This window comes from Microtus pennsylvanicus, chromosome 3, assembly GCF_037038515.1.
Source record: "Microtus pennsylvanicus isolate mMicPen1 chromosome 3, mMicPen1.hap1, whole genome shotgun sequence".
NCBI classification, from domain to species: domain Eukaryota; kingdom Metazoa; phylum Chordata; class Mammalia; order Rodentia; family Cricetidae; genus Microtus; species Microtus pennsylvanicus.
The window spans coordinates 113,623,814-113,646,248 of record NC_134581.1 but is presented as its reverse complement, the minus strand read 5'-3'; the positions used below and the strand labels follow the sequence as shown (position 1 = coordinate 113,646,248).

General features: G+C 35.2%; 1 protein-coding gene across 17 annotated transcripts in view; it reads right to left on the bottom strand.

The window, feature by feature from the left end:
- Window positions 1-374: 374 nt before the first annotated feature.
- Window positions 375-22,435, bottom strand: part of Gria4 (glutamate ionotropic receptor AMPA type subunit 4) — a 351,675-nt gene continuing 329,614 nt past the window's right edge. For 3 of the 17 annotated variants that reach the window (XM_075966868.1, XM_075966872.1, XM_075966871.1), the window contains 3 exons: window positions 14,687-14,801; window positions 8,019-8,226; window positions 375-2,795 (listed from right to left, as the gene is read on the bottom strand). In XM_075966868.1, the coding sequence (XP_075822983.1) occupies window positions 2,674-2,795; window positions 8,019-8,226; window positions 14,687-14,801 (445 nt within the window). In that variant the 3' untranslated portion in view covers window positions 375-2,673. Of the gene's footprint in view, window positions 2,796-7,978; window positions 8,227-10,948; window positions 11,064-14,686; window positions 14,802-22,435 lie in introns of those variants that run through there. The other 14 variants (XM_075966873.1, XM_075966874.1, XM_075966878.1 and 11 more) reach the window with 9 other exon arrangements.

The following is a 22,435-nucleotide window of genomic DNA, read 5'->3' as shown; positions in this document are numbered from 1 at the left end:
TTAGCTCTTATAGCTTATATTAACCCATTATTCTGATCTATGCTAGCCATGTGGCTCAGTACCTTTTTTCAGTGGGGCAGATCACATCCTGATGCTTCAGTGGTCTGGGCAAGAGTAGGAGGAATCAGCTTCCTCCTTCCCAGAATTCTCCTGTTCTCCTTGCATCATTTCTACTTCCTGTTTGGTTTTCCCACCTATACTTCCTGCCTGGCCAATCAGCATTTATTTAAAACATGATTGACAGAATACAGACAATTTTCCCACACCAGTCAACCTTAGCTTATTTTAACTACTCTATAGCTAATTTACACCCCGGGACTTTTAAGGAGAAAATATATTTTTCTGCTTCAACTTAATTAAATCAATCCAATTAGTTCTTTCATTCAACAAATATTTATTAAGCACCTACAATATGCCAGGCACTGTGCTGGGTGCTGGGGGATACAACTGTGAACAAGATAGACACAGTCCCTGCCCTCAAGGAGCTGACAGTCTAGTAGTTTATAGACAAGTACACAGGCAATTACAATGCAATATGGTGAGTGCCAAATGGGTAAGAAACATTAAGAATGACATGTAAGTCAGCATCATAGGCAGGGCTGGTGGATAATCATGGAAATATTCCCAGTGCAAATAAAATTCAATTCGAGTGCTGAAGGATGAGTGACAGTCAAGGTAAAGACAGAGAAGAGCTACAGACCAAAGAAATGGTAGATGCAGTATTCTGTGTGCTGTGCAAGTCCATTTGCTGGCTGAGAAAATGGGTGGGAGTAAGAGAAGACGACATCAGGGAGGGCTCAGATTTGAAAAGGAACCATTTGCTCAATAACAGAGAAGTAGCCTTTCTTGAGGGACAGTGTGTACTTGTGTTATAAGGATTACATAGTTGTGACACACAGATATTGAAAGGGGATTGTGAGGGTTAAAGGGAAGAAAACCAGTCCTTCATATTTCTGCCAGAGCTCCCATGGTGTCACAGCCTGTGCTCTTTCCTGGCCACCTTGCTGCACAAGCCCTGTACACAGGCCTGCCCAAAGAGTGGCTCTGTGTCTGCTCTCCCATAGGCTCTTTACCACAGTTTTCCACCTGTGAAAACTCAACTCATCCTTCAAGGCCACACTTCAGGAATTAACTAACTTGTGCTTTCGGCAAATATCCCTCAGTTGGTGATTTTTATCTATATCGTTGAACTCATTCATCATTTGAAATGAAACAGACTTTTTGAACCATAAATGTTTTGTTTTCTTAAAAATAAATATGGTTTAATTTTGTTCATAATTTTGGGGTAAAAATAAGGATTGAGTTTTTCAGTTGTGTTCTACCCCAAACAATTTTCAGCGCCTTCAAAGAACTCAAATGGAAGTATAGGAATGAGGGTGAAAGTCCAAGAGACACAAAAGTCAATGCAGCAAAAGAGAGTCAAGTAAAATTTCCACACAGGTGTGTTGGTGTCAAAATAGCTGTCCATTCCCATACTCGAAGACTCCATCTCTGAAAACTTAATCTATTAACAACTGAGGCCAACATCTGTAAAAGAAGGAAAGCATACTATGCAGAAATAATAAAGACAGCCTACATTTGTTTATATGGTCTGTTCTTTGACTTCTACATCCCTCATGCAGTCTTCGAGTTTCTCAAATAACTTGTATGATTATAGGGAAAAATTTAAGTTCTGTAGATATATACTGTAAGAAAAATGTTTTATTCTTTTGGGTGGGTACAAAAACCACAATTTTGTACACACAACAGGATTTTAAATTATAATGATAACATGAGTGACCTGTAGTCTTTTTCTAATTCTACATTGCCGATGAATGACTTCATGTCAACATTTTCTTCACCTATTTTCTTTTTGTTCCTGACAGACAAACACAATCTATGAACCAACAGTGTGACAGAGTGAAGGTTACGGGAAACAAGGTGACCAACAACTTTTACATTAAAAAAGTCTCTAAAGTTTGTTACAGTGATGACATTTATATCAATTATTGCAATGTATTGTTCCCTAAGATGGTTAGAAAAAAGAATTGTGTTGTCCTCTACTGGATTTACTTCAGTTAAAAAGCAAGCATGTTTCAGTATTGTTTTATTTCCAAAGTAACTGTAAATACTTTCTTTAAATTTTGTTGTTTTTTTCCCCCACAGGATTTACATGTTTATTGTTTTCTTATCACATTTTAGTGACTGCATGTCTCAGCTGCAGATTATTCCATCGACTACATGGGTGTTGTGGAGACACAGGCTAGCAGGTTCCTTGACCTCTATTAACTGGTGAACCCCTTCCTGTGGTGACCAAGGCCTTTCTGAGAAAGAACTTCACAGTATGATGCTCTAACTGGCCAGTCTGATTAGTGCGCTCAAGTGAAATTCGTTGCTGTTAATACAACCATCCCAGACACCCCCCACTCCCCCCAAAAAAACTAAATTGTGAGTTTTCCTGATATAAAACCCGAGTCTGAATTTCCGTGCTGAACTCATGCACTGGTTCTGTCCGACACTCAGAACGTCCTTCCTGCTCTCAGTCAAAGGATGTGTTAAACCAGGAACCACGCTGGACCCGTCTCTCCGGGCTGCATTTCCATCAGTCACCAACACAGTTTAATTAAGGCACTCAATTATTTTTTTGGTTTTTATGGTAGGTCCGATGCAATGACAGCCAATCCCGAGCTTTGTCTAATTGCAGTTCCTGTGTGTACGGCCTTGGGGCAGTCGGGGGTCAGCACACGGCCGTTTTCTCCCACACTCCCAGTGATGGATAACCTGGCTTTGTTTCTTATGGCTTCGGAAAAAGTCAGCTGGGTTGCATGAAAAGGAAACAGAGAGGATGCCAGGTGTTATGATATTTCTCTTGCTTCAATAAAACGTGGCACATCAAACACCAAAATATCGATAATTAGACATCTGCATTTTTTCCATGTGCTTTTTGGTCAAATTGTTTATAAAGGAAAGAAAATTTCAGATACAATAGGGGATGCATTAATTGACCTAAAGTTTTAGGACCTATATATTTAAAAACTGTTTGAAAGATCACAAAATCTGGATTTTCTGAGCCAATCTGGGTAGAAGAAACCTTTTCACTTGGTCTCGACTACCTAGTACTTCCAAAGAAGCTTCAGAGGTCTCTTCTGTTTTATGGGTATTCTATAAACCATAATATTTTCTTGCTAGATGTTTTTCTGGTGCAAGGAATGGTTTTGTAATTCACAACAAATTGCTAAACCATAAATACACAAATTTCCTGTTTTCCTTGCACAGACCTATCTACACACTTGCATTCATTCACATGAGTTACAGAAATGACTTAGAACAGCACAGCTAGTGACATATAGTTCACTGTATGCCTGTTAGGAATCAAGGTTCATTTGTAAGATTTATGCTTTAAGGAGGTGCATTGAAAGTAGGTGTATTTGACAATGCACAGAATGGAATGGGGTCTTTTGGTGGCCCATCTCTGAATACTCATTGAATCGTTATTTCCTGTCTTCCCAGGTAGCAGAAAATAACACTCTGTAGAGGAGATGCTGGCTCTGTGATCATGTAAATCTGACTATTGTTTACTGTTTACAGACTCCAAATCCTTCATAGCCAAATAAATCCTAGAGTTAATAAAAGGAAAATAAGACAAAGGAGATGTCCCCTAAGCTTTGTGGTGACCAAGATGGGACCTCCACTTTCTTGCAACTCACAATGTGTTTATTTATTGAGAACTAAATTTTATTTAATTCCTTAGGAAATTACATTCTAGTGTTTGATATGCTCTGGAAGTTTAATGTTTGACTGATTTATGTGAATGAAATTCATTGTTTTACTAAAAGCTGTTGGAGTACAAATGTTTGAAATCATTCACCCTGATGATAACAAAAAGATGAAGTCAAATAGTGTGTAGTAATTTAACTGTGATTAAAATAAAAGGTGAATATAACAGTAGTCAAAATGACTGAAGTAAGAAATGAATGCCTATTTCCATGATGAGGACTTAGGATAGGACTTTATAGAAACATCAAAAGCATTCGTATTTAGATACACAGATCTATCTAATTTGGCAAATAATAAGGTTTTTAGGGAAATAACACTCTTTCTTGGTTAACTTCTATTAGTCCCTTAAAATCAAAATTTGATTTTTTAAAAGCTACATTTATTACTAATTGTGTGTATGTGTGCATGAACAGATGCCACAACATGTGTGTGGAGGTCAGAAAATAACTTGCAGGAGTTGGTTCTCTTTCTTTCACCATGCAGGTCCTGGGGACAGAGCTTAGGTCATCAGCTTTGTCCCAAGGGCTTTGACACTCTAAATCATCCTGGTGACCCCAAACTTCAGATTTTATTTGCTACCTGAATCACTCAGTAAATATTTGTCCAGTGGATGAATATTCAGACATGGGAGGATACTTTTCTTTGTATGGAAAGGGAAAAGGATAAAATTCCAAATAAATTTTACTTTGCTGAGAGTTGAATTGAGGTGGGTTAGGAGGTGGGGAAGATCTGGGAAAATGGGGGAGAAAAAACATGATCAAAATACTTTGTATGAAAGAACTTTTTTTTTGGGGGGAAAGAGCCTAATTCCTTTTTTTTTTTTTAATTGAGAAAAGGAAAAAAGAGTATCCGCCTCCTCGCAAGGAACTTATTTTTTAAAAAATAAAATTATAAAAAACCCTGAAGGACTACACACCGAAGGATGTGCTGAGTATAAATTGTATCAAATAAAATAATAAGTGAACATATTGCACATTTTTAAAATTGTAAGGAAACTAAAATTTAGTATATCAGCAAGGAAGCTTAGAAATAGAGAAATTTAGCTTCATAAGAACATGCGAAAGAGTGGACGTATAAGCCCAACACTCAGGAGGCAGAAGCATGGCTCCCTGAGTTTAATGCCAGCCTGGTCTGCAGGGTGAGTTCCAGGACAGCCAGGGATACACAGAGAAAGCCTGTCTCAAAAAAAAAAAAAAATCCTCAAAAGACAAACATTTGAAATGACCCGTTCTTCAAGGCCCTCATGGCCATGCCAGAGTCTTGCCTGGGAACTCAGAAGTAGACTGCACTTCCAAGTAATCTTGCTTTGAAAAGGGAAACTCCTGTGAGATTCCTAGAGAGTGGTCATAACAAAAAAAAAAAATGAACAAAACAGTATTGTTTGCATCAAGAAGATGTAGCAAAAAAAAGCATTTTATTTAAGAAATATAAGCCAGGATATGGGATTGGAGTTGCTGTAAAACTTTCTAATGCAATCTTTTCTTTCACGGTTAGGTGTTTTTAGTGAAGAGCCAACAAATGGAGTGGTAACTTGGGACTGGTAAGTATAATGAAAAATGATTGTTTTCTTTTTTTAAAAAAAATAAATAAATAAAAAGAAAAAAGAAAAAAACACATAGAATGTATTGTAAGCTGCCTAGAGGGGAAAAATAAGAACCAATTAGTGGATGCCTAGCTGTTTGGAACATAGTAACTTTTAGAGGGGCTATTTTGGAGCTTAGATTGAATTAATTCAGATGCTGAAGAAAATAGAATATAAGACTGTGAATTCAAATAAATAAACATTTGTGTGTATGGTGTGTGTATGGTGTGTGTATATGTGTGTGTCCACAGAGGCTAGAAAAGGGTATCAGAACCTTTGAAGCTGGGGCAATAGGTGTCTGGGAGCCACCTGATGTAGGTGCTGGGAACTGAGTGTTGGCCCTCCACTAGTGTGCTAGCCCTCCAAACATCCGAGCATCACTCTGGCCCCTAGCCACATTTCTAAGTAGATCTTATATGTATAAAGTTTCTAGAGTTTGATTTCGGAGGTTCCAGATGGCATCTAAATTAACAACCATTAATTATGTCAGCAGAACCCCCTTTCTTTCTTTTTTTTCTTCAAGACAGAGTATCTGTTCACAGCCAAGACTAGCTTAAAATGTGCAGGAATCCACTTGTCTTAGAGTTTCAAATGTTAGGATTCTAGCCATGAGTGGCCATGTCAGTCACTACAAAGTTTTTAAGAGAAAAAACGTATCAGTTTGACAGTAAAATAGAAATAGTTTACTCTCAAGTCTTTGCTGCAGGTACAAATTATTTTTGCTTACTGTGAATGTTACTGTTTTTAAAGTAAAAAATTTATATAACTGTGAGTGCTTGGTCTGTATTCAAAATGTGTTTTTTAAAAGGTCAAGTTTAGCTTTAAAGGAGGTAACATTTGATGAACTTCAGTGACAGGCTTCAACTAAAAGAACATTATGATGTAAAAGTTCTAACCTGGGAATGCTTAACTCGTTTCTTTAGTAATTTACCAGACTTTTGCAATAAATGCATTCACTGGTATTTTTTAAAAAATTTTGAATATTGCTTTTCCATCTTGGATTTGTCAAATGAATGGAATGAATAAGAAACTCACTTTTAGTAACACAAGAAGTAAAATGCGTTATGAATTCATTCCAAATAACCCAGGCGAGATAATGCTCCTCCATTTGGAAAATTTCTCTTCAACTCAGCAAATATTAAGATAAAAGCATTTTCTTAACGGCCATCAACCTTGACACAGTCTCAGTTTATTTCCATGAATTTTCAAGTAATTTCTCTCAGAGGACCTAACCATATTTGAAGATAAGCTCACTATGCTTTATTGGAGTGAACTGAGGACTTAGCTTTTTACAATTTTCAGAAAATTGAGAACAAATCAACTGAAGCTGTCTCTGTGCATGTGTGTTCAACCTCAGGTTTCTAGAAGGTGGGGAGGACCTGTCTTGATCGCCAGAGTGGCTTCTTTCTTTCCTTTCAGGAAGTAGCACACAATTCAGAAGTTTCTATGTCATTAAATATCAAATCAACCATGTTTTCTGGTACAACTTCAGATATACATATTACTAAATATATTTTTTTTGTCTTGACTTTCAGCTGCCTCAAGTATGTCTCTTGAAGAGTCAAAGACTCATTTATTATGCAGTCTAAACAAAAGCTGATTCATTAAGCGATTATGTATGATTTTAGAAAATGATTTTGTCAGAGTTTTGGTTTCAGAAGAGCAATACTAAATCCATTAGGGTCTTATTTTAAAACCACCTTTGATCATTAGAGGAAAAAAGTGGATGTTTAGATTCTGAAAAAGTTAACTTCCATCTGTACTTCCTGGAATGCATATCATTTTTATTGTGACACAAGGACAGTATATAAGTGTGGCTATGTGGCTTTTTAAAAAGAAACCAAAGGGGAAAAAATGGGAAAAATGTATAATGTATAACTCACTGACATATTTCATTTTTCTCTAACATATATGTGTGTGTATATGTTATCTATATATATATGTATATATATCTGTATGCATATATATGTGTGCGTGTGTGTTTATTTGACATTTTGGATGGAGAAATGGAGAAGTGTTGGATTGTTTAGAATGCTTCGGTGATAAGTGAAATTGTATAAGTTGAATCTCATTTAATAAATGTGTATCATAACCAAAATGAACAAACAATAGGGATCAATGCATTTAAGTATAGAAATATGACTGGCCAATGGAAGACATGTTAGATTAGGATCAAAATTCATGCAGTCCTTACGATGGGGATCCTTTATATGTATGTATTTTTTGTTTGTAACCTCATCAAAACTAGGCAACTCCTTAGGATTTATTTTTAATCAATTAAAATATGTTTTGTTCTTATTTTCTTATCATTTATGAGTTGTCATGGAAATTTGGCTGGTTTCTGCTTAGGAAATTTAATTTTCCTCTGATTTTGGGGAAATTACGCTGTTTCCATCAATTTGTGGTGCAATTCTAATTTGTTTTCATGTTTCTGAACATTACAATGCAGATATCTATTGGCAACATAAAGTTCAAACAGAACATCTGCAGCCAACAAAAACAGAACCACTGTGCACTGAAAATGTCAAAAATAGAAAGCTCTAATTAAAAGCAAGCAATACCACCACTGGACAAGACAGGTCACAACACTGCATTCACAGGATGCAGCCCCCACTCACTGGCGTAGGCCCTAAGTCCTACCCCTAAATTTTAATACTTTCGGTTCCATATACGTTGTAACCTTCTCTATAGGTTGCTAAATTGTGGGTATTCTGCGAGGAAGTTGGGTTAAAAGTCTGTGCACTCTTTGCCACCTTCATTCTCTTCGCCTCTGCCCTGGACTTGTAACAGAACTCTATCAAAGCCACCAGCATTGCCAAGCCCAAGCCGCCAACCAGAATGTAGAAGACGCCTGCTACGTTGCTCAGGCTCAAGGCACTCGTCTTGTCCTAGGGAGGATAAAGAGATTCCAGTTAACTATGGGAATGTCACACCGAAAAGGTAAAAGAACACATACATTCAAAGTAGCCTATTAAAGGAAATGCTTAATTGTACTGGGAACTATTTCAGGTTAAGTCACTGATGCAGGTAAATAGACGTAAACATAAAGCTTATAGCTCTTGGGAGAAGAAAATTATGATAATTACCAACAAATTAATATAATTACATTCAATAAAATCCAAACATTTTATCATTACTAAATATGTAAAGAAAATCACTATACTAAACCATGTATGAGCATTCATATATTTACATAGGAGGCAGAAGAGGTCTTATTTAGACTTTGAGAACATGATGCTCAGAATATGTGGAAGAAAATCTTTGGGCTTTACATCCTTTAAACACAATTTTTAGTGTTTAATACTACTCTTGGATAGTTATCATGCCACATTCTTAATTAGAGAACTAAGGGTGTTTAGACTATCAGTATCACATTGTTAACTTATTAAGTCTGTGAAAGTCATAAGGCATTACGGCATGCATCATTTATTATTCCATTGTGTTCGTAGGGAGAACCTCATGAGCAATTTTGAATTTTCTGTACTACTTAACAATATTATATGCAATATAGTGTTGTATATATATATAAAATACAAATAAATATATACTATTTAGCAATATGCATAATTTTGTGTATTTTAAAGTTTTTATTTTAATTTGATGTTTATTTTTGAAATAGGGTCTTATGTAGCCTAGGTTAGCTCACTATAGAGCTAAGGGTAGCTTTGACTCCTGACTGACTGTCTCTACCTTTGAAGTTCTGGGTTTACAGGTTTATGTCACTACTTATGGCTTTTTGAAGATAATTTTCAATAAAATACATCCAAATTGAAAAACAAACTATGTATGGTCATATTTATAAATGCTTTTACTGATTGAAAATTATAATCCCATTGACACTTAAAATGCTTAATAGTCAGTATTTTTGGCATATTATATTTCAGAACCTCATTTTGTAGATATATAATCTTATTTTTATATCTGGGAATAGTCAAATAGATGACTAAAAGATATTAAGTTGTGATAGTAACTTAAAAATGCCATAGATTATTAATATATTTATAATATAACACTATTTCAAAAAATTTAGTAAGACACCCCGAAAGATGTTTTGTGGCCACCATCTATCCCACAACACCTTACATGCAAAATTTATCTAAGTTCTCCAGTAGTTATATAAGAAGAGTATTTAATTCAAGCGATACATTTATATATTTATATCTCTCTCTTTATATATGTATTTGTATGCTTAGTCATGTTATTTTAAGGTTACATGATTTTAATTATTGTGTATGTCTGATTTTACAGCAGGACACAAGGAGACAGTTTCATTATATGGCCAAAGCTTGTCTCATTTCACTCTGTTTCAAAGGCAGACAAAAATGATTAACAGTGTGTAAGGTTTGAAAGATGACCTATGAAACTGACATAGCTCCCTAAAATTAATAAAAACTCAGCAAATGTTACTTGTTTCAATATCTTAGAATAAACAGTAGCTCCTTTTCTTTCTAAAATGCTATATTGAAAAAGTTTAAAGAAAAAAAATTAAAAAATCTTCAATAGGAGCAATAGGAGCAAACACATGTGTATATATATATATATATATATATACACACACATATATGTTACTGGATGCTGGGATTAAAGGTATGTGCCACTATTCCCCAGCCTGTCTTAGATATATTCTATTAGTATGTATAGGTATGCTGAATCACTTATAAATGTGATCTTTTTTTCCAATTAGAATAAACATATAACTTTGCACTCTGCAAATTCAGCCTATACATTTCTGCATTGCTCTGTAAAGAATTCATGAGTAGGAACTGTAGAATGGTCAGTGGTTAAGAGCACTGTCTGTTTTTCCATAGAATGTGGTTTCCATTTCTAGCACCCACACAACGGCTAACGACTGTCTATAACTCCAGTTCCAGGGTATCAATGACATCTTTTGGTCTCTAAGAATGCAGGAACAGACATACAACCAAAACACCCATACACATAAAGATAAATAAATCTTTAAAAATAAATTCAAGAGCAAAGGATCTTAAGACTTGTGGGTATACAGTGTCAATATTGATTTTTTGAAATAATCTTTATTGAGATAATAGATCTGGAAGCTCATTTTATTGATTTGTCAGACCATAAATGTGACTGGCCTCTTTGAACTAAGGCAGAATGCTTGGCATTGTGGTGCCATGACCCTGAATTTTATTTAATATATTTACCTTTTTTTTCTGGATAGCTGCTGATCAATTTCTCATTTCCTGTTTTGGAAATCAACTTTTAAAATATACATTTTATGGTTTCCTTTTCCAAAACACAAAGCTAACTGACAAAGATTAGTGATAAATAAGTTTGAGACTAATATAATTTTGTAATAATGTATACATAATAGTTAATATTATCTGTTATAATATATACGATAGCTCTGTTATTATATATAATAGTTACTATATAAGGGTTAATCTTAGTTTATTTTAATCTTTACTACTGAGGAGCAGTTTATTTCTTTTGATAGAATCTGTGCTGAAATTTATGGCATTAAGTTCGAATTTAGGCAGCTAGCTGGACAGAAAAGTTCAGTGCTTAAGGCTTCATAAGTTTGGACAATCGATCCCAGTTACTGTTTATTTTACACACAAGAAGAGTCCCCAAACTGCAATGACTGACCTTGCTTCCCGAGTCCTTGGGTCCACATTCACCTTTATCGTACCACCATTTGTTTTTCAGCTTGTCTAAGACGCCTGCCTCACTGAGTTTCAAAACGGCAAGGTTTACAGGAGTTCTTCACGTGGAAAATAACATAAATAACATTATATATGTTATTTTATGTTATTCAAGTAAAACTACATTAGAATCGCATGGCAAAGTGACAGAGCAAAGGCCACAGTAGATTGTATGTCTTGAACTGTAGGCCCAGGTTTAGGATCAGACATAAAACTGGGGCCTGCTCCATCGCTTTATGTAACAGGCACATACTGCTAAGGAGGATTTTTAAATAAAAATATATGCAATTACTGTGAATCCAAAACTATTGGCTCGTTGAGCTTCAAAATGAGTTGTAATTTCCCCCCATACACGTGGCAAGCAATTGGAATCCAGAACCGTCTTATTTTCTCCATCAAAATCAATAGAGATAACATCTAGTTAAGTAGAAGTTATAGCCATTCACTATGATTTAGCTAGTGAGACTACTTACTTTCTAAGAATATGTGGATGGTATCTATCAATAAATTGACTCCATAGTAAGTTCATACAAGGAGAATGGTGTCTCCAGTATTATTGGCCAAGGACAGGTTTAGGTAGTAGAAGGTCCTTACAAGATATGCAAATTGCTGGTTTACAGTATGAGGCTACACTTGCATTTTTCCTTCTGAATTGCAGCATTGACCTTAAATGACATCACCATAAGCAATCATCTGCCTTGAGTCTACCATATTAATATAACTAAAGTTTATAGTTTTAAGTGACTACAATTTTAAATTATTACAAATAAGCTAGTGATGTTTTATAACAGATTTCTCTCCCATCTTCAATTCCCTTGATGTTAAATATATAGAATATCTTAGAGAGGAAGACTTCAGCTCTCCCTCAACACTGGTAGTTGGAAACAATAAAAGGATTCTCCTAGTTTTTCCTTCTAATGAGATAAGAGTAAAGTAGTCAGAATTGGTGGACAGTAGTAATTCTCAGGTCTTCTCTTGCTAAGTATTAGTGCCTGGTGGTTTTTGATTCTTTCTGCTGGAGATGGTCTGATTTTTTCTGGACATCTTTAAAGTTGTCACTGTCATTTTGCCTTACCATTCTGGTATCTTGTGCTTCACATCTAAGACATGCTGAACACATTTGATAAAATACAGCATGCCATTTACTTCCTTACTAGAAGATTAATTCTATTTACTCAGTATAAACCTGAGCAGTGTACTTATATTCACAATGGTGGTAGCTGTCCTGGTTAGTAGTTTGTCAAGTTGACACAGCTAGAATTTTTTGGGAAGAGGAATTATAAAAGAGAAAATCGGCCTCTATCAAATTGCCTGCAGGCAAGTTTATAGGGCATTTTATTGAATTCATACTAAGGTATTATTAACCTTTAGACCTCAATGAACTTATTCTCTTGGTGTAAACCTTGCATGTATATGAAAACTAAACTCCCAAGGGAAAACAAAACATACTGCAATTTCATTTTAGGTGAGCATTTTATGTTAAATTTTAAAACTCTTTGGAGCGTTCCCTGTCAAGACTTAAAATAATGGTTTGGAACACAACTTCTCATTCATATTTGTGAATACTATAATAATACATACTAAAAGAACAAAAGTTTGTTTTCAGGAAAAATAAATTTAGATACATACTTATTCTGAGAGCACAAGTGCTTACTTGGGTCTGTGATATCTCAGATGTGTGACACGGACCCAGTTGTTAAATTTCTCATTTAATTAAGCCATAATGATTAGTTAATTAAGCCATAGTGATTTTTGTTGTGTAGATTTCCCGACCGACATATATTTGTATTTTCTTTGTTTTCCTCTGGATAATCTTTCTTGTAGTCTAAAATAGAACTGGTATTTATATTTGTAGGAAAATAATCCATGAAGCATTGTTATATGTTTTAAGGGTATGATTATAAAATCTTGAAACAGAAATTTTTCTGATTATAACACATACATTTTAAGTTTTCTGGTGTTATTTCAGCACATTTTCTGACATTTCTAATTTCTACAAAGGAATACTTTTGTCTCCAAACATAAATATACTTATGTGTTTATGAAAACTATGAGAAAATTCTAGGGAAGTTGGAGTCAAACATATAAAATGAATTTATTTATTACTTTTTAATCTAATGCCATAGTCTAATGCCATAATATAAATGTGATTTGCTCCCCCAGAGTCATTTAAGAGTTAATCCCTCAATGTGATTTCACTGTGGTGGCAGGTTCTTTAAGAGGTCTGTGTGGTCATAGGGGTTTGAGTCTGTTAATGGAGGCTTTGAGGGGTTGGATTGTCCTCATAAAAGCAGGCTGTTACTAAGAGAGCAGCCCTAATATCTCCATATTCTCTCCTCTACTATTTGGTCTCTCCTGGTTTGGTTCTCACCCTTTCTACCTCTTATTCTTTTATACCCTCCTCTGTTATATGATGTCATCTGCCATTGTATTTAGAACCTCGCCCATTCCTCTTGGAGGTTGTGCTTTCTTTATCAATTACTTAAGATCAAACACTATGTTATAGCATCAGAGAGAGGATTAAGAGAGATGGTATCTGAAATCATGGCAAAATATTTATTCCACAAATATTTTGTGATCTTGTGAGAAAAATGTACAATTCATTCAGGAACCTGAAGATAGGATAGAAGTAGGATGTCTTTTCTTCTTGTTAAGGGATGGGAAGCATTCTTCTGCTTTTCTAGATTAAGTAATATCTATGCTTTTAAAGGTATAATTTAAAGTTTTAATTATGTTTTTAGGGGTTGAAGGTAGATTCTCAGTCACAATTTCCTATCTAGGTTATTGTTCTCTTTATTAACACACACACACACACACACACACACACACACACACACAAACGCACAAACACACACACACACATTCTGGGTCACTAGTTGGAATATCTCCTAATCATGAACTTTCTTATTTTTCTTTGAAAGAATTAATTAGAAATGGAAAAAATGATGAGGCAGAAATTATGGTATGTGTGAGATGAAGACAAAGATGAGTTAATATTACCTTGTAGTCTTATTGTTTCCTGACTCATCCCTTAATGGAAAGCAAAATAATTATGTAAACCACATAATGAAAAAAGCTGTCTGGTTGGAATGCTAGACAAATCAAGGTGGAGTCAAGTTATTGATATTATTTGGAAATTTTGTAGAAGCTTGGTCATTCATTAATGTAGAAAACAAGTTAGCTTTGCCTTTTCTCCCCTTTTTATTCAACACTACACCATTCTTTTTCTTTGTTCTGTTTTGTTTTTTGAGACAGGGTTTTGTTTTAGTTTTAGAGCCTGTCCTGGACCTAGCTCTTGTAGTTCAGGCTGGCCTCGAACTCATAGAGATCTGCCTGCCTCTGGCTCCCAAGTGCTGGGTTTAAAGGTGTGGGCCACCACCGCCCAGCTCACTACAGCATTCTTTCAGAGACTTTCTGCTTTCCAAAATCAGCTCCACAAGATCCCATTTCCTTAAAGCCAAAGGTTCCCACATTTAGTGTCACCAGGGTTCTGAGTGTTTCACCAAATTAATAACAGTTGCAAATATTTTTGTTTTGACAGTAATTGCAGTCTTGAGATGTAAAAAGATGTTAAAGGCATTTGACTGACAGTCCATCTATGAGCAGATACACCATAAGTCTCCTAGCAGATGCACCTATTACTTGACGTACTGTTTACCCGCTTGGTGACATTGAGGCTAACCTTGGAGTCACCTCCCCCGCTGCCACATTCTCCTTTGTCGTACCACCATTTGTTTTTCAATTTGTCCAAGAGGCCTTGTTCATTCAGTTTTAAAACTGCGAGGTTAACAGCATTTCTTGAAACGATAAAACATATTTTGTAAGAAACTGTAGAGCTGTTAAATGTTATAAGGAATGAGGACTTAGCTCTTTTGTAAGCTTCCCACGAATGCTAAATAAACCTCTCATTTGCTATCTGGCAGCTCCGTACACAGCACTCCAAATGGAAGGCAACTGCAACTCATTCAAAAGCATTCAACCTGCAGTACTTGGTGCACATTGACTCACTTTGGTTATTGCCTGATAACTGATTACATTGATTTTTTTTGTAAAACTATGATAAACTTGTATTTACTAATAATGGTGAAATAATTACACCTTGAATTCCTTTGCTTCTAACAATGTCAATGACCCAAAAGAGACTGAAATAATTCATTCCTTGAAGAAAAACAAAATGTCATTAAAAAAGCCAACAACAACAAAAACCACAACAAAACCTGCTAATCCGGTACTGAGCTTCCATTCATAAAGAATATGGCCTGATTATTTTTCCCTCTATTGTTTGTGGGGTTTATTGATTCAGTGCTTTGAATTCTTTCAGAATTGCAGATTTCCAGGCTCTTTGAGTTTCATGAGGCTAGGCAGGAGACATTGACATCTCTTAGGGGTGTTCTCATGTCAAATTTGGGTTTGTTCCTAAACACTGGATGCAATTTAGAATCAGAATGATGAATCCATTTTGATTGTTTAAATTAGCGACTGAACCCCAGGACATCACGCTGCATCTTTACCAAAACCATTCTAGATTAGATTTTTGTCTGCTTTTAGTCTTTTTATGGAGGAATAGCAGAAGTGTTTTCTATTCTAATTATTCTCCAAGAGTCATAAGATTTTTGCCTTCCACGTGTTTGGTTTCTCCTGTTTTTACAGTAAAGTTTACACAGGACTCATAGACTCTTTCAAGAGGACTTCTCAGTGTTTAACTAGAATTTTGTTAAATCTTAGGAATGGCTTAATCTACTCTGGAAATGTGGACACAAATGTTCTGTCTGTGTTGTTTGGGAAGCACTAAGTTTGGTGATTTCTTAAAGCCAAATGAAGTGTCAGTCAAATATACATACATACATATACATATATATATATTATATTCAGTATGACTTAACAGCAAAATATCATTTAACTGCCTAACAACAGTAACAGTTTTTGGCTATTTTAACACTAAACTATCTGTTTATATGCTTATTCTCTTAAAATTTGTACCTGTTATTTCAGGAAAATTATTTGCTTTTCCATTTCTGGATTGGAAAGTATATTTTTTCCTGACATAACTGTTCCTGGGTTCAAGAATTAGATTGCTATTTCTTAAATGCTGATTGAATAATTAGCTCTTTCTGCTTTTAGAAGCAAGTGTGTATTAGTAGAGTAAAATTATTACTATATTTTCTAAATTGAGCAATGTCACATAGCCAATTTTATCACCAAGGGGATCAAATTAAAATGCATGCATGCATCCCTACACAGTCAGTGAAGATAAGAAATGTCTAAGTTTTTTTTTGTTTGTTTTTTAAGACAGGGTTCCTCTGATGAAATGTCTGAGTTTTTTAAAAAATCTATTGTGAAGAAAAAAACAAACTTAAATTTGTTTAGCTATTTAAAAAAATAAACCCCACAAAAATGGCATGTTTGACTTCAGTGAATGAAAACTATTAAAGTCTTGTATTTAGGAACTCTTCTTATCATATGATCAGTTTTAAATTCATATTAGTTTGAATTTTAAAAATGCAGTGGTATCCCAATTATTTCATATGTTGGTTCATACATTCTTTTGATTAAAAGTAAAATCATTTCATGAGAGGGTTATTTAACAGAGTTATTAGTCATACCCAAAGACAGTTTCACAGCACAATAGAAAAAAAATCACACAAAAAGGCAAAATAAAGAAATGAATAAAGAAAATAAATCTGTATGTTGAGAAGATATTGTTTGGAATCAAACTGTCTGCAAAATTATTCTCAGATTTTTCTTTCTCATTCCATCAAATAGGCCATGTAAAAACAATTTAGTTTCACACTGCTATCCATACATATAAGTATACATCTCTACTCGATTGATAAGATATAAACACTTGACCAATAGTTAAACAACTGCCCATTTCACAATTAACACACATACTTCCCTTGTAGAAGCTTGTGGTTCCTTGGTAAAGTGTACTTAATCCCGGTATGTATACAATTTACTGTTCTTCAATAATACAGTGTGGAAGAAATAAAATGTCCTTACTATTTAGATAGTGTATTTAGTATGCCAAAATTTCTCCAAGTTAATTTGCAACTACATGACAAAAGAAGTATGTTCTTATGTAATAGATTTGTGTTGTTTCAATGCCTCCTTGGATTGCTATTTAAACTGCAATGTAAGCCACGTGCATCGTTTTGAATCTGTTTTGTCTTATGAAATGAATTACTTTTATAATTAGTAAGGATAACAATCATCAGATGAGCTCAAATATGTAACATTCCTTCACTAATTTTACGAGACCAGTTAAAAGTACTTTTTATTCAGCTGACATGTTAAAAGAACCGCTAAGGAAAGGTGGTAACCATGATTGCAGAGGGCATTAAGCATCAGGTTAGTCAGGAGCAGAGAAAGTAAATCCTTGCTGTCAAGTATATTATTTCTGCATTGGAAACTCATTCACACATTCCAGACATTGTCTCCAAAACCAGTATCATAAACACTTATCGATTGTCAGGGATAGTCTTGCTGAACTACGCATCAAGAAAGCTGTGATGGCTGTTTGCAGAACAGATGAGGAGAGTGGACATTTCTTGTATTAATTATCCCTTTGTATTGAATGCAACTTAAAGTCAAAAAAAAATAAATGATTTTCCTGTTATAAAGAAAAAGGTGCTGGTGGTAGAAAAATAACCTTTGGATACATTCTTGCTGGATATAAGAGCTTCATCTAGGACCCCAGGTTTGCAGATGACAGATTTTGTGGGCTCAAATAGGACCCGCCTAAGTCACTCATTTGCCTTGTGTATTATGCCTCTGGGGAAGTTAAGAAAGAACTACTCTCCAAGGATGTTCAGTTTGAACTACGGATAGGGAATGTGACTGCAGTGGAAAGAGACACAAATCCCTGCATAAATTATAGGACTTTTGGAAAGTTCTAAGGGGTTTTATTCCTGGAACTACTCTGCCAACATGAAAATTTGAAAATTCACCTTATTGATCTTATTTTTCAGACTCCAATAATTGATAACAAATGCTTTTGTTATTACTGAAGAGACACATAAAACCAAGTGCAAAATGAGAACTAGCAGGTGCAGATATTTGTATTTCCTTGTGTTGAAGAGTCTAACGCAAGCAAACTTTATCCAGTACCACTCACATTTATCCTAGGCTGAGATTGTTAACTTTTCTTGTGTGACTCCACAAATGATTTCTCATCAACTTCTATGGATTTGGATATGCATGCTCTTGTTATTACTGCCCGATTCTTATTTGTAATCAATTTATCCTGCAGTGTGGTTTGTTTCTCTGTTGGTGAGGTATTGAAGTGTACAGCTGATACCATGTCTACCAAAATAAATGAAGCAAATTTTAATGCTTCCATTTGGTAGAGTATTGTATTTGGAGTGGAGGTATATGGTGTGTGTGTGTGTGTGTATGTTTGTGTGTGTGTGTGTGAGAGAGAGAGAGTGAGAGACAGAGAGAAAGAGACAGAGAGAGAGAGACAGAGAGAGAGAGACAGAGAGAGAGAGAGACAGACAGAGAGAGAGAGACAGAGAGAGAGAGAGAGAGAGAGAGAGAGAGAGAGAGAGAGAGAGAGAGAGAGCTCACTGGTCCTAAATTTGTGTATGTAAATGTGTGAAGGGGCAGAGGAGGATGTTAGGACTTTTCTACTAGAGTTAGTAAGCTAATGGCTCACAAAATTCAGCCATTTCATTGTCTCTGGACTGCACAGTTGTACATGGTCATACGCAGACATTTGTTTTTAATGTGGGTGCTGGAATTTGTGTTGAGTTACTCATGCTTGCTCTTACCCCCTTTATCCCTTCTCTAAGCCAAAATAGTATAATTTTAAAATTAAAATATAGTCACAGTAATGAATCAGTAAAACTGAATGTAAAATGATACAGATCCTTAGATTTAGTAAATGTCTTTCAATGGAAAATTGAAGTCATATATTGTCTGTAGATGAATAGATTTAAATAATTTTTTTTACTCTAGCTGAAAGGAATTCAGTGCCATTTCACTTAACAAACAAGCATTTCATTACTGTCTAAGATGCCATAATTTATGCAGCTCACATTCTTTTGTCCTAGACTGTAAGACACCAGTACTTTATTATCCTGGTGTGGAAGGACCCCTTTATTAAATACACATGAAAAAACATCTCTCTTCAGCAAGTCTCTGATGTCTTCACTGAAGAGTTTTCTTCATACTATATCTTGATGCAACTTAAACATCTGGCATTGTAGTGGCTATAGCACTTATTTAAATCAGTTTTTCCAAAGACTCCAACAAATCCTAAAATATTTGCTTTCAAAAGCCATCAAACTTGTGTGAACTAATAAGAAATTATATGAAAGATGAAATTTATTTGGAGCCAGCAAAGAATTTTAAGCAATTTCTAACAGAAAAAATGCGAAAATCACAGGAAAGTAATTCAACCTTACATGGCACTAACTAACCTGGTGAGTTCAAACAATTCAAGTTCATTTGTAAATTTATATTGAAAGATAAAAAATAAGCTGATGTACAGTATAGGTAAAGTTTAAAAATATGGGCATTTTAGCATTCTTATGATAGCATTAAAAGCTAGAAGGAAAATAAGTTGATTTTCTATTTAAGAAGAAATTTAAGATGATTTCTTTGGGGAACCAATCCTATGAAATCAGACCAAATGTTAGCAGAATATCTTATAAAAATTCCAATAGTATATTTATATATCAATAGAAGGAAATCAACAATTTTTAAATGAAAGTATTATGTTAGTTTTGGGTTCATACCTATTACAGAAGCTTGATTTAAATATCAGAAGCACTTAGTTTGTAGAGATTTACATGCTTAGAGCCAACTCTACTCTATCAAATTCTTCTAGATTAACGTAACTGTATTCTATACAGCTTCATAGGTTCTAGAATTGAAAATATGAATAATCTGTATGACTGTTTTATATCCATTAAAATCAATATGTAAATCAATAGGCAAAATAGTATATCATATAATACCCAAAAGAAAAACTAGATATTCATATTCATTGTAATCTGTGTGAAAAGAAACTTTCCATATTTTCAATGTTATCAAAAAACTGTATGAAAATACAACAAATCTCTGTGGGTAAGAGGATCTTTAAGTTGTTTTAATTACATCTTGCTCTCTATGCTTCCGTTTTAATTTAGCATTCTCTGCAGTGGAACTCATTAGTAAAATTCAAGCAACCAGAAACAAACAAATCAAACCCTGTCATATTTTCTATGACTCGGTGATGGTTAGTTTGAATTGTTAACTTGTTACAGCTTAGATATATCTGGGCAGAGAAGAACCTCAGTAGGGATTGGCTTAATCAGGTTGGCCTTTGAACATATCTTGATTAATGTGGGATAACAGACTGAAACTGGGTGGCACCATTCCTGGGAATAAAGAAAGCAAGCAGGGCGTGCACATTTCTCTCTGACCTAGACTCCAGTTGTGATGTCAACAGCTCCTTGGTGTTCTCTTGCTCTTGGAAACTCACTGCCATCTCACACTGCAACTCGACTTGTCTATTGTGTTGGACTATAACCTGGAATTGTGAACTAAAAGAAACCCTGTCCCCAGTAAGATTCTTTTCACAGCCACAGAAATGAAACTAGTACATACACATAGAACTGTTGTGTTCAAGCCAAACTTTCTCTACTACTTTGTACCAACTCCAGTCTAAAGAAGAAGCAGAATCTTGGAGCTGTTGTCAAGGAGTTCAGAACACGTTGTCCGGCCTGATGTACGTCATTGGTCTTAGTTTAGTCTCTTGAGTCAAGGGCTGGAGGACCTTGGTTTAGATGATATTCAGGAGAGTAAGTGTAATTGAATTCTTAGGGAGACCTTCAGATTTTATGCTTCAATTAAACCCCAGAGAGCTGAACAAATGAAGAGTTACTGCACTAGCTTCCAGAAATTTTTTGGTGTTTATTCTTTGTAATGTGCATGCCCAATTCTTATTTGAGGAGTTAAGTCTGAAGGAGGTTAGTGTTCAAGAATCACTGTATCACTGTGATTACTGTGAGGCTGTCTGGCAGGCACTTAGCTATAGATTGTGGTATGAAAGATGTTTAATTACAGTGTGAGTCTCTGTGTGTGTGTGTTTACACGTGCATGCGTATATGTGTGTACTTGTATGTACACATGTGTGTACACAGGCATCGGTGTCTGTGCATGCAGAGCCTAGAGGACTCCATTGGGTCTTTTCTTTTATCACCTAGTTCCTTATTCCCTTCGGACAGTCACTCACTGAACTTGGATCCAGGCTGGCTTCTACAAGTCCTAGTGATCCTCCTGTCCCCAGCCCCCAATAGCATTGAGGTTAGAGATGACCATGCCCAATTTTTTATATACATATAAAAAATGGGCTCTAGGGATCTGATTTCAGGTCCTTGTGCTTGAAAAGCAAGCTCTCGTAGCTACTGAACCTTCTTCTCAGATCCTTAATTATGTTAATATTGAATAATTTAAGGTTACTTTTCACCAACATTTCTTGGAGTTTAGTTTCATATTGTCAATCTTAGATAATAGATTACAATTTACAACTGATATTCGGTCTCTTAGGATGTGATGAAAACTGGATGTTTTCTCAAATGTACAAAGATGCACACATTAATTGGCACATGATCACAGGGAGTTCCTAGACTTTGGAAAGTTAGTAATGCATATGGATTCAGATATCTGCACTAGACCTAGCAACAGCTGCTTGAAAATTAACTGTGACTTATGCATGCCTATTAGAAACAGGAGATACAAAACCAAACTGATACCATGCTGGCTGCATATTCATTAGAGAAGTTTGAGCCTATCATTTGTCTGGGAGTGATAATCAGGGCTCTACATCTATTTGTGATCATTAAATAAACATATCATAAAAGAGATTTGAAAAATACCTACATGATGTATTGATGAGAAGATTTAAGTAAACTGAAAAAATATCAAGGAATCCATCTTACATACTGACAATTTCATTTTATAGCGGGGCTGCTTCGCAGCTTTAGAGTGTTCTCTGCCTCTTTCAGTTTTTCTGCTGTCTGCAAGAGTTATGAAGGGTGGCTTTGGATGAGGCCATAACCAGCTGGTTTGGAAGATGCTTTGTATTTTCCAGGACAGAATTTACTTTCCAAGACAAGGTCACTATTTGTCTACAGTACAGTTCAGAAAACTGAAAAGTGGTTGCTGTCATTCACTGAATGTGGGATGTTCTACAACATGATGCCATGAATGTCTAAGCCTTGCTGTGATGAGTACAAGCTATGCAAGCTTGCTTCTGTTCTGGACTTTGGATTCTTCTACCTTCTAGATTCTGCTCCTTGCTCCTCCTAATATGATTTATATTCCATGAATCACAGGTTATATTTCTTTTTATATCATTGCATGTTTACTAAAAGTTTCAATGACAGCTTTAAGGATTTATAATCTTGCGAATTTTTTTAGTCAACGTGTAGACTAGAGGTTTTCT